The following is a 17,062-nucleotide window of genomic DNA, read 5'->3' as shown; positions in this document are numbered from 1 at the left end:
GAACAGTGTCTTGCTTGCTCTGTGGTGAATGCAGACCTTCAGCTCCATTTTTAAAATTATTTTTGATGCTGCTCTGATAGATGAGAGGAAGATAAACTCATATCATGTTTCGTAAAAATAAACACAAAGCATGTAAGAAACCATTTGCAATTAATGCGATGGTTTTGATGTTTGTAGTGCATATACTGCAGTTTCCCTGATACCTTACGTGCTGTTAGGGAATGAATGTCTCTTCCAATTCAGAAGGAGACGCAAGGAGCTTGAACAAGTATGCATGTATTCTAGAAGGATGTTGACAGTGGTATATCCTTAGGAGGTCACCCTTTCAAAGGCAACATGCAGGACCTCTGCAGTCTATTTATCTTGTAACAATGAAACCATCCCATCTGCAGGCCCAGGAGCAGGTTTCACCTGCGTAACAAAAGTCTAGGAGAAGCAGAAATTGGCTGCGTGTGTTGTTAAAATGAAAGACTACCTGAATCACAGAATATTTCTGTAGGAGTTTAGTAAGTGCTTGTCTTGTTTGGAAAGCTGCCTTGCCCAGCTGTATTTACGACTGTTTGCCAAGAAAGATAAAATCAACTTGATAGGATAAGGGTTCACTCCGCAAGGGACGGGAGAGTGGAGGATCAAAGTTAAGAGCAAAACCGCTACAGTGCAAATTCATAATCCTGATTTTTCACAGATCAAAATTACTTATACCACATTATGTGTCACAGAAGTGGAGAGATACTCGAGTAATAACATGAGCTCAAAGACCAGAGAAATTTAAGCATAAGACACAAGAAATGGGTTGTTGTTCTTCAGTAATGAAGTTGGGAAGGTTGGGGGGGATGTGAGGCGGGGTGTGTGTGGTTTTGTGTGGGGTTTTTTTTCCTTTTTTTTTCCTAGCAGTTATGAATGTGCTTGCCATCTATTCTAAAGCCTAATATTTTGTTTTGCACTAAAGGATTATTTTTATATAAAAGTAAGAAAAAAAAAATCTCAACTTCAAAACTGCAGATACATGCTGCTTCTTGTCAAGAGCATTGCTCACTATAATTGCTATCAGAAATATGGAAATAAGTCTGTGATCATGATTGATTGAATGGAAATAAGTCTGTGATCATGACAGATTGAATGCTTCTTTTTTGAAAAGAGATAGTGAAAATGATGCAACTCAAACATTTTTTTAAGAGCTTGAATTCTTAAATGTTTTGTGGCTCTTGTGAGACCAAGCTGTTGAGATCAGTGGGAATTCTGTTAACAAAGATGTATTAGTTGTTATAACATTTTCCCAATTTTTTCTTAAAGCAAATAATTTTTAATTCTTTTTTTAAATCTTTCAGCTGTAAAATATAATTTAGGCTTTTGGGACTTTTTTGTAATTCCTATTTAGTGTGTCCTTCTGCATGTCACTCATTCTGTTTCCCAATTTCTTTAAATATGGAGAGCTGTGTCAAGTAAGTACTTCCATTGGGAATTTTGGTCTTCCTTCTGTTTTTTGAAAGATTTATTCCTGTAAAATTCACAGTGAATCCTGCATGAATAATTTTGAAGATAAAAGTCCAAATCATTTCCCATTTAACCTGTTCTTACTTTCCATTCCTCTAGATTTGGACTCAGCAGGATCGGCAATGCATCCTTGATACTTTAGCACAGTTATTACTAGATAAAGAATGTACTGTATTGATTGGCCGTCAAGTTCGGCCAATCTTGTTGGATTTGTTGGAAAGAAATGCAGAAGCCATTAAAGCTGGTGGCCAAATCAACCATGATCGGCATGAAAGGCTGTGCGTAGCAATGAGCAAGCTGGTTGCTGACCACCCTGATGTTTTGCCGTAAGTAATGTAATGTCTCTTTGTGCAATGTTGGAACTTGGAGACCTTATTGCAGCCTATCAGTACTTAAAGGGGGCTTATAAAAAAGATGGCGGCAGACTTTTTAGCAGGGCCTGTTGCGACAGGACAAGGGGGAATGGCTTTAAACTAAAGGGGGGTAGATTTAGGCTAGACAGAAGGAAGACATTTTTTACGCTGAGGGTGGTGAAACACTGGCACAGGTTGCCCAGAGAGGTGGTGGATGCCCCATCCCTGGAAACATTCAAGGTCAGGTTGGACGGGGCTCTGAGCAACCTGATCTAGTTGAAGGTGTCCCTGCCCATGGCAGGGGGGTTGGACTAGGTGACCTTTAGAGGTCCCTTCCAACCCAAACTATTCTATGAACTTAGGGAGTATATGCTTGTCAGTGTTCACTGGTGATGAGAGGTGGTGTTACAATTTGGATTGTCTCCCTCAATAACAAATGTATTTTGAATTGAAAGAATGATTTAGAAAGCATGAGTCTTAAACACAGCTTATTTAAATTAAATTGTGTTGTAAGATCTAACGTGATTTTCGTCTTAATGATCAAAGGAAAAGCAAAACAGCTGGCATGAAAATTGCTCACAACCAAAATCTCTGCATTTAAGATTAGATCTGTAGGGCAGTAGAATACAAAGTTACATAAGTAGGTATCAGTATTACTTTTTCAGTAAACAAGAGCGATCGAAGAGATTTCACCAAAGGCAGTACTGTTTCCCCTTGATAATTAAGTAATGATTTCTAATAAGGTAAAGTGTCTGTTGTCAGCTGATTGCTGAACTGGTTGTCTTTCCCAAGTATGGACAACGTTAAATATAGGCCTTAGTTCTCAGTATACCATCAGCTACTGTTTCAGGACCTCGGTCCTGATGTTTTTATTAGTGGCTATTTTCCTTTCCTCTGGCTTAAATGTCTGTGCTCATCTCTTTCTCTCTCTCTCTCTCTTTCTTCTAAAGATTTGCTTTAAGATATTTTAAGAATACATCACCAGTTTTCCAGAGGCTTTTCCTGGAGAGCTCAGATGCAAACACAGTCCGATACGGGCGCAGACGAATGAAGTTACGGGACCTCATGGAGGCAGCCTATAGATTTTTACAAAAGGAGCAATCAGTTTTCCGGGAATTATGGGACTGGAGTGTGTGTATTCCACTCCTAAGGAGTCATGACACTTTAGTCCGCTGGTAAGTTAAACCCCCCAGATCTTCTCCATTGGAAAGATGTATCTGTGTCTTGAATTGTATTTAACAATGTTCACACGCAAGTAGAAAAGAATCTTCAAATAATACCAGAAAAATCTGTACTGATGGTATCTGTACCTGTGCTTCTTACTTGATCTTTTGAAAGCTGTAGTGATCTATCACAGAGTGAAACGTAGGCTAGCTCTTAGTCATGCTTAAAGCTATGGTCTGGAGAATTTTTTCAAATAACTTCAGTTTGCCCAAGTTGGATTCATGGGAGATGGTGAATTTATCACTTCACCTCTACTGCAAGCCTGTTGGTGTATTGCATGCATTCTAGATTGTTATCCCAGAAAAGAGTAGAGATGAATCTACTCTCACTCCAATTTACATTACAATGATGTATTAAACTATTCTGCATTGATATGCTATTAATGAGTTGGGTTTTTTTCTATTGCTTGTATATAGCCATCTCGGTCACTATAAAGCTTGGCTTATTTAAGCTATGCTTCCTAATTGGCCTTGTTGCAGACTTTGCATGTGGTTTTGGTCAGATGTTTTATGTTAGGTGTCTGCCTGCAGGGCTTCAACGTAGTCACACGATCTACCTTGTTTATGTGAGTAGTAGTATTGATAGCGCCTTTTATTTAACAAAAAGTCTTGAATAGTCTTCATTTTTTTTAAACATAAATTCAGAATTATGTTAGTAACACATAGTTTTAAAATAATATGTATAATCTAGGAAGGGCAGGAACAAGAGTGTTATCAAATCTATCAGCCATTTATGAAGCTCTTCAGGATAACATACACTTAGATAGTCTTAGAAAAGGATAACATACACTTAGATAGTCTTAGAAAAAGAAGTAGAATTTCTAATTCGTTCATTGGAATTGGTTTACCTGGTGTTCAGCTAATAATCTTAAGTAAGTGAATGAGCTGACTTTTAAATTTTGTCCTGAACCAGTCTTCTTCTGGCAACTCTTTTTTTCCTCCCCCCTGCCAAGCTCGTTGAAAGCTTTGTTCTTAGAAGATAAAAACAGTGGTATAATAAATGAAAAGTGTTTTATGAGTTGTATTAAATGTCCTTTTGTTGCGAGACAGTTTTATGTAGTAATGAAGTCAAGACTCGGGAGTTGTTGGCTTCTTTTGGCACTGAGTCTTGAGTTCATTGTGTTAGGGTTATTTTAGAAATAGCATGAAATAGAAAGCAATTTTGAAAGGGAAATGGTAGTAGGAGAAGAAAAAAATCAGGCAAAGAAAACCTGATTTTCATTGTCTTATGTTTACCTTCACTTATTTGGGAAAGTGCTCTCCTTTACTATATTTCTGTTGATCATTCACTCCTTCAGAAAAAGGTTAGCTAGTTGGTGTATAAATTATAAGGTATGCCATGATAGAATTGCTTTTCTCAGTTCTGAGGTATTTCTCTAATCTTAAAGAATGTTAAGCATAGCACTAAAATTAATTTCTGTGAAGAAAGTTTTCTGCATGTTTTTCCAAACTTGATATTTTGGTTTGCAATTGACAGTTGTCAAACTAAATTTCTTAAGACTATGTTTTGACATGTTTTGTTCTAAATACAATTTTTAGGTATACTTCAAACTGTCTTGCTCTGGTTACATGCATGAATGATGAGCATAAATTGTCTTTCCTGAAGAAGATATTCAATCCTGAGGAGCTGATACATTTCAGACTAAAGTAAGAACTTTAAAAATCTTGAACACTATTTGTTTTTGTTGATGATTTTCAGTTGAGTTAATAAACATGGATTTTGCAGGCTACTAGAAGAATCTCAGCTGCAGAATGTGGAACAAGCCCTTGTTTTGGCCAATCCGGACTCCTCATTTTGGCAAAAGGAGAAAGAACTGCAGTATACGCAAGGACATATTGTATCGGGCGACCTCTCTGCAAATGTAGTGGCTGTATGTGGTATTGTGCTGCCTAGACTACAGCTTGTTTCTGAAGAGCAGGTATGTAACCCAGGGTTAAGTCTGTACCTTTTTCTTTTTTTTTTTTTTTTTTTTTTAGAATCCCTAAATGCTGTGAGCTGACTTTATTTCCTGCTTAAATGGTATTAAGATACTATGGGTAATGTGTGTATCTTTAGCTTTCTTGATGTGTGCTCTAAGGTAGTGTTGCATAATATAGACACTGCAAAGAAGCTCTGCAGTGGAATGAAGCAATGAGGGCATAATAGTGCTGTTCTGTGTCTTCACGTAGCAGTTCTTACGAACATACTACAAAAGAATATTCAGCCTTACATAGTGTCTCCAGCCCAAGTTAGGGTGATATTCCATAGCTGAGTAAAGCCAGGATCTGGCACAGTTGCTTTTACCTGCATGAAGTAGGTTTTTGTGCTATACAGACATCTTATAAACAGCCTTTCTCCAAACATACTCTTAGTTCTTCTCTTAAAACAAAAGAAAAAAAGGCTGCTACTTATTCTTCTAGAAGGCAGAAAAAGGGGAGAGGAAGTGAGCGAGAATTACTTTCTCCACTCGAGTGAAGTGTAATGCAGAATGTAGTGCCTTATAGTTTCAGGAAGTCCACTGAAGGCATAAACACTTTTGAGCAAACAGTATTTACCGTTTTTTCTCTTGAGATGCTGCTCATCTTGAACTGTTCAGGTTCTTCTTTGTAGCTGCAGCCAGTATTCTTGACTGTTTTTCTCATTTAGGTACAGTTTTAGCTCTTAGCTGAGTATTTCTATTTAATTTTGTGACACTGATCTACAAATGAAGGACAAATAAATGAATGAGGACTACCAATGTCCAGAATTTCTTGAGTAGCAGAAGCAAGGAAAGAGGAATTTCCTTCCAAATTCTCCCCCTCCCCACCAACTTCTGTAGTTGAATTTGCTGTATTCTAGCTTTTTTTTTTTTAATAGGATTGAGGGTGTGGTTTGAAATTCATTACAACAGGGGAAACTGTAGAGCTGTTAAAGGACATTCTTATTCCCATGCCGGTGTCATTGCTGCTGCAACTGTGCTGAAGCTAGGTCATGCTATAAACTGGATTGCTGAAAGGATACTCTGTCTATGAGGGAGGAGAGAACTTCCCAAAAAGGCATGCCTTTATTTTTTTAATAGCCACAGGTATTTCACTGATCTGGTATACAGTGTAGTTCCAGTTACGCTGGAGAGATTCTAGTTACAGCTGAGGAGGTCTGATGAAAAGAGATAGGAGCAAACTGTGAGGGAAAGCAGATACTCTTAAAAACTAGCATTGTTACCAGAGAAGTACATGAAACTAGTTGAAAAGAAGATCAAACTTAAATACAAGACACTTGTTTTGGTGCAGTATGTACTCTGATTTCTTTTCTCTCTGCCTTTTGACAGGAAAGCGCTAATTTTTGTGCCATATACTGATATATAAGTGACTGTAGGAGAGTCAAAATATTTGGAGAGTATCTGTAGCATTGATTAATTACCATTCAATAAACTACATTAATTGCATTTTGAATAAAATAAAAATGTTACTGAATTTACCTTTTTTTTAATGCACTGAGTTTAATGATCTTATACTTTGGCCTGTGCAGAAAGAAGTAAATACAACAGTTAATATTCATACTTGCATCATCTGAATCTAACTGCTATTTGATTTGTCCTGTGATTTGGATCCATTCTGTTGACTTAATTCCACTTATATTGCAAATTGTATTTGATTGACATGTGTTATGATTGAATAGTTACTATGCCTGTACTGACAACTTACTGTGAACTCCCTTTGGGAACAAATTGTACATATACTTCATTAAGTGTTTCACCTATAATAGGTTTTTGATGAAATCTATTTTAATATCTGTCATTAAATACAGCTTTAGAATCCTTTATTTTATTTGATATGTGTTGACAGATCTGCAGGCCAAAATTTTCTAGTTGTCAGACTCGCTTTCCTAGTTGTTCTGTGTTGTACAACCTGTAAAAAAAAAAAAAAAAAAAAAAAAAAAAAAAAAGTAACAATTTCAGTGTAGTAACTCAAATTTTATGTTTGAACAGGAAAATAACACCAGCTGTTTTGTTTTGGTTGAATCTGCCTTCACAAATCTTCAAAACCTTGCTATTGCTGTAGCATATCAGAGTCCTGTTTTATTAGAAGGACCAATCGGATGTGGTAAAACTTCTTTAATTGAATATTTAGCAGCTGTTACAGGACGAGCAAAGCCTCCTCATATTTTGAAAGTCCAACTTGGGGATCAAACTGATAGTAAGGTAACTGATGAAGTTGTTTTATAGTTGGATGATCAGACATAATTTTTACTTAAAGCATGGACTTAATTTTCTAATAAGATAATGTTTAACTTTTTACTCAAAGACCCCACAACCCCCAACTCTAGTATTGGTCTTAACTATTGATGAGAATAAATAAATGTGAACAAAAATCGCAGTTAAGCTTCAGTAGGTTTTAAATTCTGTGCGTAATTGTGCTGTATCTGTTTCATTCGAATTATGTTTTATCAGGGTTTTTCTATGTGGAAAAGCCTTATTGATTTTTTTTTTTTTTTTTTTAATTAAAAAAATTTGGTTTGTATTGGAAAAAATTATTCTAAAATGACTCAAGCTGGTGCCGAAGGCTGTATGGACACTTTGATTTCAATTTAAGTGAGCTAATGTCAGTTTAATCCAATTCCAATTTTTTCTGGTAAAAGTGAGATGAAGTAAGATCCTGTGATGTTGAGGACACTTGCACTTACATAGTAGTGATCTAGCTCTACCTGTAGAGATACAACCAGAGCCGAAGGTAACTTCACATTCTTCTGGTTTTGCATATATAAACTTTGAGCTTGAATTCTGTTGTTTGGCTCAATTTATATTTAGTTTTCCAAGGTGGTTAGTATCTACCAGAAGAGCTATCTGAAGGCTTTTACTAGAATGCATGAGCGCCTTCTTTACTTGCACAGAACAGCTGATTTCACCATCTCACAACTATTCTCTGCAAAACTCTCTCTTCATATACATGAGTAAGACCACCATATTAAGAAAAAGTGATAAAGCTCAAGGAACAAAATATGTAGTAATGAAACCATAAACTTAATTATTTAAGGAATGCTTAAATGTGGAAGTTACAACTTTATGGAGAAGCAACACTTGACTGTTTTTGTATCTTTGAATAACTTGCTTTACAATTCCTCTTACTAGGTTAGTCACAGACTTTTCAAAAATGTAAAATAGAGTTCAGGGCAACCCTAGATAGTTTTGTATGTTATACTGTTGATTATTTGTTAATTACAGTGGTACAGCTCTGTAAATTCACTTCCAATTACCTGGTTCATTTTAATTACTGTGTTTCAGTTATATTATGATAGATGTGGAGGGGTGAAACTTTTTTTTCCTTAATTAAAAAAGGTGTAATGCTGGGCACAGATTATCAAATGGATTGTTTAGTAATGTAGAGGCTAAGTAAGTGTTACTTATATACCAGCTTTGGTCATTTTTGAAAGATTTTACTGAGTTTTTAAGGGATGTAATGAACAGGTCTCTAATTTTCTGATTGTTTCCGTCATAGACGCTGCTTGGAATGTATCGTTGTACAGATGTACCAGGGGAGTTTGTATGGCAACCTGGAACCTTGACACAAGCTGTTACCAAAGGTCATTGGATACTTCTGGAGGATATTGATTATGCTCCTCTGGATGTGGTATGTAGGTTCATGTTCGCTGTAAGGTACTGGTCGTAAGGCCCATACTAACAATTTTTGGAATCTAATCACCAAGAGTTCTGCAGCAGCGTGCTGAAAGTACTGTCCCTTTAAAAGGGGTTAGAAAGAATTAACCTGTCTGTCTTCGTCCGCATAATTAGCACACTGCATTAGTTTTTGTCATTGTTTTAGAGTAGTCGTGACACTGCCAGTCATGCCAAATTTCACTCTGAAGGTTTGAATTGTCACTGATAATGAGCTATGTGTCTTTTAAATCATGTTTTAATATTTGAAAACAAATATGGCCCCAAACACCACAGAATATCGTCACTGTATTAGAGTGGTGCTGTTAATAAGATTTTTTTTTTTAATTGTTTTGTTGTGTGACTTTGGGTTTGGTGGTTTTTTGGTTTTTTTTTTTCCGTACACATTTCTTACCTCTGGCTTGGATATTAAAAATGTGTTGTTACATTAAGCAGTACAGGTTTTAACAGATTTCCTGCTTTCAGCTCCAGAATGACTAGTTAGACTGTCATTCTTCCCTTTTGAAGTAATGGCTGCTGAAAGCGTATCTTCTGCAAGAACGATGTTGTAGAGATGCTTTGCTGTATGGGCCTGCTGGACATTTTGCAGATAGTTGTTTTCTTTTATATCTGTTCTGTAAAGCATCCTTTGCGTGACTAAATAATCTGACAGCTTGTTTATTGGGTTCCAGGCTTCTGAAATATAGGGAATTTATAAGAAAGCCAAGAAATACTGCTTGTATATACTAGATAGTTCTTCACTGCCAGAGGGTCATGCACTTATTTGCTTCTGTGGACTCAGCTCATTGCACTCATCATAAGCATGCCCTGAGTAGTATCCTGCATTCATCTCCCCCTTTCTTCAGGCCCTCCCTGTGGGCATCCCATCTCCTTTCTCTATATCAAAGTCTCCATGCTTGCCTCCCTCTGTGCTGAGGGATCATTGTGGCCCTGCTTACCTTTTTTCCTTCCACCATTATTACTGTCATTCTGCCTGGAAGGACAGATTCTTTAAATAGATACCAAATTCTCCTGGGGGTAGCAAGGTATACACTGAAAAAAGTTGATGTTTGAGAATGACATCTTTGAAGTGCAGGTCATCTTCTTTTTTTCAGGCAGATAAAGAAAATAGTGTTTCTGATGTGAAAGTGTCAAATAATTCATTTGACAATTCAAAATAAATAGTTTTGATTTAGACTTGCAGTGTAAAGACTGTCACTTCCATTCTCTTATCATTAAATCTGGATACAGGAGAAAGAAGATAGGGAAACATTATGCCTGTGACTTCCACTGCTGCTTAAAATTACTGGGGACTCTGCAATTCCTGTTAGTGTCACTTGGAAGTACAATCTGCAGGAGCAGCAGTTGCTGACAATGTAGTGGTGCTCCGTGGAACTGCTCTAGCATCTCAAGTGTGAAATGAGATGGGTGTGCTGTCTGTTACAGTTTCACAAAAAAAAAATTGTTTAATAAATTTTCTTCTCTTCTCCAGATCTCTGTGCTGATTCCTCTTTTGGAAAAAAGAGAGTTGCTAATTCCTGGTCGTGGTGACTGTTTAAAAGTAGCGTCGGGATTCCAGTTTTTTGCAACCAGGAGGTAGGCTTGTAAAGTTAAATGAGGTTAAGAGCATGGATATCCTATTTTTAAGTCAAAGACAGCAAGTGCAAGGTACTTGGTCAGGAGTATTTTAGCAATTCCCAGTTAACAAGCAATAGGAGCCACAGAAGTTGTGAAAGGATTTTTTTCACTTTAGAGCAACCTTGTATTACTACTGGCTGAATTCAGTCCTTGTACAGAAAAGTCACTTCAACAAGGCTGAAGGAATGAAACTTGCTGGGGGGTAACCCTACCAAACCAACCCCCCACCAAAACAAAATACCACTCTCGGCAATTACTGTGTGAAAAAGGTTTGTGATTGATATCCACAAGGTGTCTTGACTTGTTAGTTTTTACAACACCTGTGTAAAATATTTCTTAGTTTTGCTGATCTTGGGGTAGTTGGTAGTCTGACTACTGAATGTGTTTAGTTTTCTGGGTTTTGTTTTTTATTCCACCTTCTCCTTGAGCAGTTGTACACGTGTTCCCCGGAAGATATTTTTTAAGAGTTTCATCAATAATTTTAGCTGAACCCTGCATCTATAATAAGATAAAGTTATTTAATTTGGGAATCATGAAAAAGAAATGGAAGGAAAAAAAAATTAAAAAAAATTCTGATTTGTGAAAGTCTTCTGTTAGTATAGAGGTTTGTAATGTTTTCTAACCACAAGAAGATTTAGGGTACTCTCTGTCATGGTTTCACTGTAGTAATGGCTCGTGCATCAGATGTCAAAATGTCGTCTTGTATATTAAGATGTAATATTGTATCAAGATTAAAGGTTAGGATATCTAGAAGGGGAATGGTTACATGGTTTTCAAATGTTTTGTAGTTTACTTCAAAGCCTTTAATGAATTTTCCTGCTTTTGTCTTCCTTCTGTAGTTTTTGATTTATCTGATCTATTTTTTTCTGTAATTGAGTCTTTTGGATTCAACTCTTTTGGTTGCCTCATCTCCCAAGATTTTCTTCTTTGGTATACTTGGTCCACAGTTTGTGTAGCAGCAAATTATAGTTTCCATTGGGCTAGTGAGAGCAGGTTCAATAAGTGTGTTACAGTTTCCAGCTATGGAATATTATTTTAAAAAAAAGGCAACAACAAAAAAAACCCAGCAAAAACAAACCAACCACAGAACCGATATCTAATGCTTTGGATGTGCAAGGCTACTTCCACAGTGGGTGCGTAGTTATATGTGCAGTAAAAAAAAAAAGTGCAGAACAAAATATATGATGGAAAGGACTGTGAGCCTGAAGAATGAGGAAAAAGAATCAAGAAAGATACTGGAGGGGAGAGGGACTGGAGATGCTTTTTCTGCATCTCTGCAATAGGGCACAGACCCTTTAGGATCTGTGAAAGATATTTCCCAGGCTGCTTCTGTCAGGCTCCTCTCTTTACAAAGGATTCTGTATGTTGCTTCTGATAGCCTTAATTTATTGTCAGTTGTCTTTCTGCAAGTATCTCTAAGGAGATTTTGCACTACAGGGGGAAAAACACTGTAATAAAAGAGCAGGTAATTTGGAAAGCAGATAGGCAAGGTAGGGTACGTGACAGTGGGTACGTGACAGTACAGTGACAAACAGTGGGTGATCTAGGCATGCACATTATGCTGCAGCAGCAGTATGTAACACGTTCTTTGCACAGGAATGCACTGAAAATGTTGAATTCTTCAGCAAGACACAATATACTGTGTTTCTTCATGTTGTTTTGATTTAGGATGTTCAGTTTTGGTGGAGGTTGGTACAGACAGCAAAGCAGCCATGCTGCTCTTTTGGACAAATATTGGACCAAAATACATCTGGATAACATGAGCAAAGGAGAACTCAAGGAGGTATAGTGTGTGTTGCTGTGTTGTGGCATGTGAATAATTGTTTCAATTAAGGGTAATAAATGTTTTTCAGTAATAAATTTGATCCTTATTTTTATCTCCAAGTTCCACAATACACCTTTATCGCTTCAGATCTATGCTGCCGGTTTTGAAGTAAATGGACAGTTTGTCAGGAAAATTTGAAGTGAATTGGACAACAATTCCTGGAACTTGCCTTGGCAAACACATTTCTGCTTTGAGTGGGTCTAAGAATCAAATTACTTTGCCATTTTGTAGCCCACAGATTTAAAAACAGAGAGAAAAAGAGGGAAGAAAAAAAAGAAAATGGACCTTACTCTAATCCCGAGTTCTAAGCTTTGAGATTAAAAGTAGTTGGTCAGTTATCAATTACAAATGGCTGTTTCTATTGACATCTTTTGTTAGCATCTCTAACAATCTAGGGATTGTTTGCTTCATGTAGTCCTTCAAAAAACTAAAGGACCCCAGGACTTAAATGGAAATAGAGTTCTCTAGAGATCCTCCTTGTGACACCGAGCTCAGAATAGGATCTGATTTTAAAAGAGCCTTGCCTAAGGGAAAGGGGGGTGAATAGTCTCTAGCAGAAGCGTTGAAGAGAAAGTTCTTAATTTTCTAGAATGAAGAAGACAGTTTTTCAGTAGGATTCATCCACTCCTTGGAACTCGTTCAGCAGCCAGCACAGTTACGGGTGACTGTAAATATCTGTGCGTTTTTCCACTTTGTCATTTGTCAACTAATTGTTAGGAATGGGGCAAAACCAGCACTTATTTTGTACTTGTAGATTTTGTTGGAGGGAAAGCAAGTAGATGCATGGGGAGGCCTCTGCAGACAGTTTGCTGGAGATACACATGCTTGTGTGCTGTAGCTGCTTCTAGTGCAAATAGATCCATGTGGGCAGGAATTCTAGGAGCTCACAGCTGCAGTATTAAAAAAGGCTATCTGGCCGAACTGATGTCAAAGATGACCTCCAGAAAGGACCAATATTCAAGTGAAGCTTGGCTGTCAAAACCTTAAGAAAAAAGGAAGCTTCGGTGCTAAATGTGTCACTTACCACTAGGTTATTTCTGTTCTTTCTTGTAACTTTGTAGCTCAAGTCACAAAAATATATAAATCAAACAGTCTGTAAGATTCTCTAGTAGTAGAAGAAGAGACAGTGGTAGAAAACACCCACTTACTTGGCTTGAAAATAGACTCATGTTCTTCTGGTTAATCTTAAAAGTCAGTTTGGCAGGGTAGGACCAGTGTTCCTGGCCTGTATCTGTGAAAAGCTTATTTTGGGAAGCAATAATTTTGGTTGGCAGGCCTTAGTGGAGAGAACTGAGCTGAAAGGAAATTACAGAAGAAAAATTAGCCCCTTAATGTGTCTTTGTCAGCACGGTGAATAGACAACTTGAAAGCTCAAAAAAATTCAGTCATAAAAAGGACAGGAGGTAAGAACTTTTGTTACCAGTTGTAAAGTTGTATGATCATGATTTGAGTTTAGATAGGGTTGAATGTACGCTTTGTTCTTCCTGTTGGTATTTGTGCAAATGTATTAAATGAATTGGAGTACAGTTGAGTTGGCAAAATTCACCTTTGGCATCCAAATCAATATCATACAACTCACAATGACTTTTATTTTCTTCAGATGAGAGACTCCAAGAGAGCGGTTTTGTGTAGCTTGCTAGCTTGAGTATCTATTCAAGTGTATCCTGTTAAAATTTGGGGGGCTGATGGTTTCCTTCCAATGCTAAAGATTTTTTTGTTTGTTTGTGTTTTGGGTTTTTTTTTCTTTTTTTAGGTTCTTCAAAGGAGACACCCCAACCTTGCTCTTGTAACTGATCACTTGCTAGACATTTACATTCACCTTACTGGAGACAAGTATCAGGCATCAGAAAACAGTACTTCTGGCTCCAGGCACGTGCCAGAAGATTCATTAGAACCAAGATCTGAAAATAAGAAACCAAATCTGGAAGGACGAGAACTATCTCTAAGGTTGTCTTTTTTTATATGTTTATTAGAAGGAAATTTAGTCAGCTAGCTGCAGAGATAGAAGGGTTTATCTTTGTTATTTTTTTTAATTTTTTTTTTTTTTAAATAATGATAAAAGTTTGAATTATTAAACTGGAATTTCATAAAAACTGGAAAATCCGTTTTTCATTTTAAAATAATAATCAAGGTATCTTTTAAAAAAATCTGTCTGAATTATTTAGGACTTTCTATTTGCCATACTTTTTTTTTTTAGGAGAAAGTGTAGGTTTTGTCGTATGTGGTGCTGAGTTGGTATCAAGCCATATGGATTACTTCTCAATTCATTTTAACACAAAATATCAGTTCTAGTTAAAAACTGTTGACTGAAATGTACTGTATAATGTTCTCACAATAGCTAGTAGATAATGTTTTCAGCAATTTATATTGTTTTCAGCAAAATATATTTGCTTATCTAGATAATTTCGTATTAGACACTCACAGCATTCTAACTTACAGACGACTGAAAATAACCAGATCTGTAGCGTACTATTAATTTCAGAATTTTCATGATGAAATGCAGCTTGATGTTCAATTATTTCTTCCTCGCCTACCAAATGTCAGTTCTATTCATGTGGGATAACTGTAACCGGTAGTGCTTTGTGAATTAGTCAGTAAATCCTAGGTGTGGGTAGTACCTAATACTTTTGTGAAGCGGAAGAATGCCACTAATTTTAAAACAGCAGTTGTTTTTCTAGAATTAGATGTTTCCTTTTCTTGCCTTTTGGAAGATTTGTTGTTGATAAGGAATCAGTATCTTGAAAACGTAGTTTTTTATACCTTCCTGGATGAAAAGCTTGGTGCTTTTTATTTCTTCAGTTTCATAATTACTTTATGGTTTAATGGACTATGTACTACCTATTTCTAAGCAATGTATCTGAAAGCAACGCTGTTGGTCTTTATATGCTCAGCTACTTTTTAGAATTAGCATCCTATTTATATGTCTTCCCCGTTGTGTACAACTTACACAACTAAATGTGCAATTGCCAGAAGATGACATAATGACCTAAGCTGAACATGAAAGAAAGTGCTGTGCATTTTGGCTTGATTGTACCAAATCTTTTTGTTTTTCTTTTTAGAGACTTACTGAATTGGTGCAGCAGGATTGCTTACAACTTCGACAGTAATTCTTCAACCACAGCAGTGAATATTTTTCAGGAGGTGCGGTAAGACTTGATCCAGAAACTGCTTACCCAAATTCTAGCATTGTCTCACAAATCTTAAAATACTCTATTTGGGAATGTGAAATGAGAATTTACATTTAGTTTTATCTGAAGCAATTGGACTGTAGTTGGAATGTTTGTGATCCATCTATCGGAGGCTTTCCTTACTACTAGGAAAACTGCAGTACTGTGCTGAAAGCCAATCCAGACTTACTACTGTCATACAAACAGCATGCTGCAACATGATTTTAACTGATAGGAGCTGGGATTGCATAGGACTGAGAGTAAAAGTTTTAAGGTCTTTTCTTTTTTCTTGTCATATGAGGCTTCTTTCTTGCTTTGCTATGCATCAATTTACATTGCAGGTTTGGAATTTTTCAGGTGTGCATCAGTCAGGTAGTTTTAAGACGTGAGATCTTACAATGTTACTTCCTTCTCCATTTTGGTCCATTCATCTAAAAATAGCTTCTGTGACTGGGCGTTGAAAAGTTTTTACTTTCAGTAGAAACCCACTACGTTACAGAGTTTAGAAGTTCTTATTACATCCTTTTGAACTCCATTGTTTAACTCGATCTGTGGACAGTGAAATAATTTTATTTACCATGGCTGGATTGGATTCAGGCTCACGTAAGTTAGGATGGTGCTTGTCAGATCATATCATACAAAATTTGTGTTGAAGAAGTTGGTTTGTTTTCCGCTTGGCAGGCATTGGACTGTTTCACAGCTATGCTGTCCAACCAAGGGAGCAGACAGAAAATGGCAAAAGTTATTGGAAGTAAACTAAACATTTCCAAGAAAAAGGTATGTTGAGCTATAATTAACATGATGTTTGTTGGTAATATTCTATAACTTGCAATTTTTCTAGTGGTTAATTTAAATGTGTTCTGCTATTTTTCTTAAAAATGATGCTCATCTCTCTGTCCCAATGTCCTGGTTTTGGCTGAGATGGAGTTAATTTTCTTCCTAGTAGCTGGTACAGTGCTGTGTTTTGGATTTAGCATGAGAATCATGTGATAACACACCGATGTTCTAGTTGTTGCTAAGTAGTGTTTATACTAAATCAAGGACTTTTCAGCTTCCCATACTCTGCCAGCAAGGAGGTGCACAAGAAGCTGGGAGGGGGTATAGCCGGGACAGCTGACCCAAACTGGCCAAAGGGATATTCTATACCATGTCATGTCATGCTCAGTATATAAGCTGGGGGGAGTTGGCTGGGGGGCAGCGATCGCTGCTCGGCAACTGGCTGGGCATTGGTCAGCGGGTGGTGAGTGGTTGCATCAATTTTTTTTCTTTTCCCTGTTCCCCCCTCCCCCCCCGTTGTTTTACTTTCTATTACATTATTATTATTATTATTATTATTATTATTATTATTATTATTATTATTATTTATTTCAGTTATTAAACTGTTATTATCTCAACCCACGAGTTTTCTTGCTTTTGCTCTTCTGATTCTCTCCCCCATCCCACTGGAGGGGGGAGGGGGGGGCGGATGAGCAAGTGGTTGTGTGGTGCTTAGTTGCCAACTGGGGTTAAACCACAACACTGAAACACTCTTTTTGCTCTCTGTACTATCCTGGGATCTACGTTTTTCTCCTGTTTTATTTTGAGCTGCATTTTTTTCCTCTCTGAAAGTTCCAGTGAACCTGTTTCAGAGCAGATTGCAAATGGCCTCCTCATGCAAAAGAAGGATCACACAGCTGGAAGAGCACAGTTGCCTAAGCACATGATACTGCTACATGCACAGAGTAGTAAAGAATGTGTTTTTTCTTTGGTGGTT

General features: G+C 37.0%; 1 protein-coding gene across 2 annotated transcripts in view; it reads left to right on the top strand.

Moving 5' to 3' along the window:
* MDN1 (midasin AAA ATPase 1) overlaps positions 1-17,062 on the top strand; it is a 112,360-nt gene that overhangs the window by 4,328 nt on the left and 90,970 nt on the right. For both annotated transcript variants that reach the window (XM_076333230.1, XM_076333229.1), the window contains exons 2-12: positions 1,594-1,820; positions 2,798-3,022; positions 4,610-4,717; positions 4,797-4,989; positions 7,018-7,230; positions 8,525-8,656; positions 10,172-10,275; positions 11,986-12,100; positions 13,896-14,089; positions 15,202-15,283; positions 15,991-16,086. In XM_076333230.1, coding sequence (XP_076189345.1) covers positions 1,594-1,820; positions 2,798-3,022; positions 4,610-4,717; positions 4,797-4,989; positions 7,018-7,230; positions 8,525-8,656; positions 10,172-10,275; positions 11,986-12,100; positions 13,896-14,089; positions 15,202-15,283; positions 15,991-16,086 — 1,689 coding nt within the window. The remainder of the gene's footprint in view (positions 1-1,593; positions 1,821-2,797; positions 3,023-4,609; positions 4,718-4,796; positions 4,990-7,017; positions 7,231-8,524; positions 8,657-10,171; positions 10,276-11,985; positions 12,101-13,895; positions 14,090-15,201; positions 15,284-15,990; positions 16,087-17,062) is intronic.

This window comes from Aptenodytes patagonicus, chromosome 3 (genome assembly GCF_965638725.1).
Source record: "Aptenodytes patagonicus chromosome 3, bAptPat1.pri.cur, whole genome shotgun sequence".
NCBI classification, from domain to species: domain Eukaryota; kingdom Metazoa; phylum Chordata; class Aves; order Sphenisciformes; family Spheniscidae; genus Aptenodytes; species Aptenodytes patagonicus.
The sequence above is the reverse complement of the archived record's forward strand: the minus strand, read 5'-3'. Positions and strand labels throughout refer to the sequence as shown.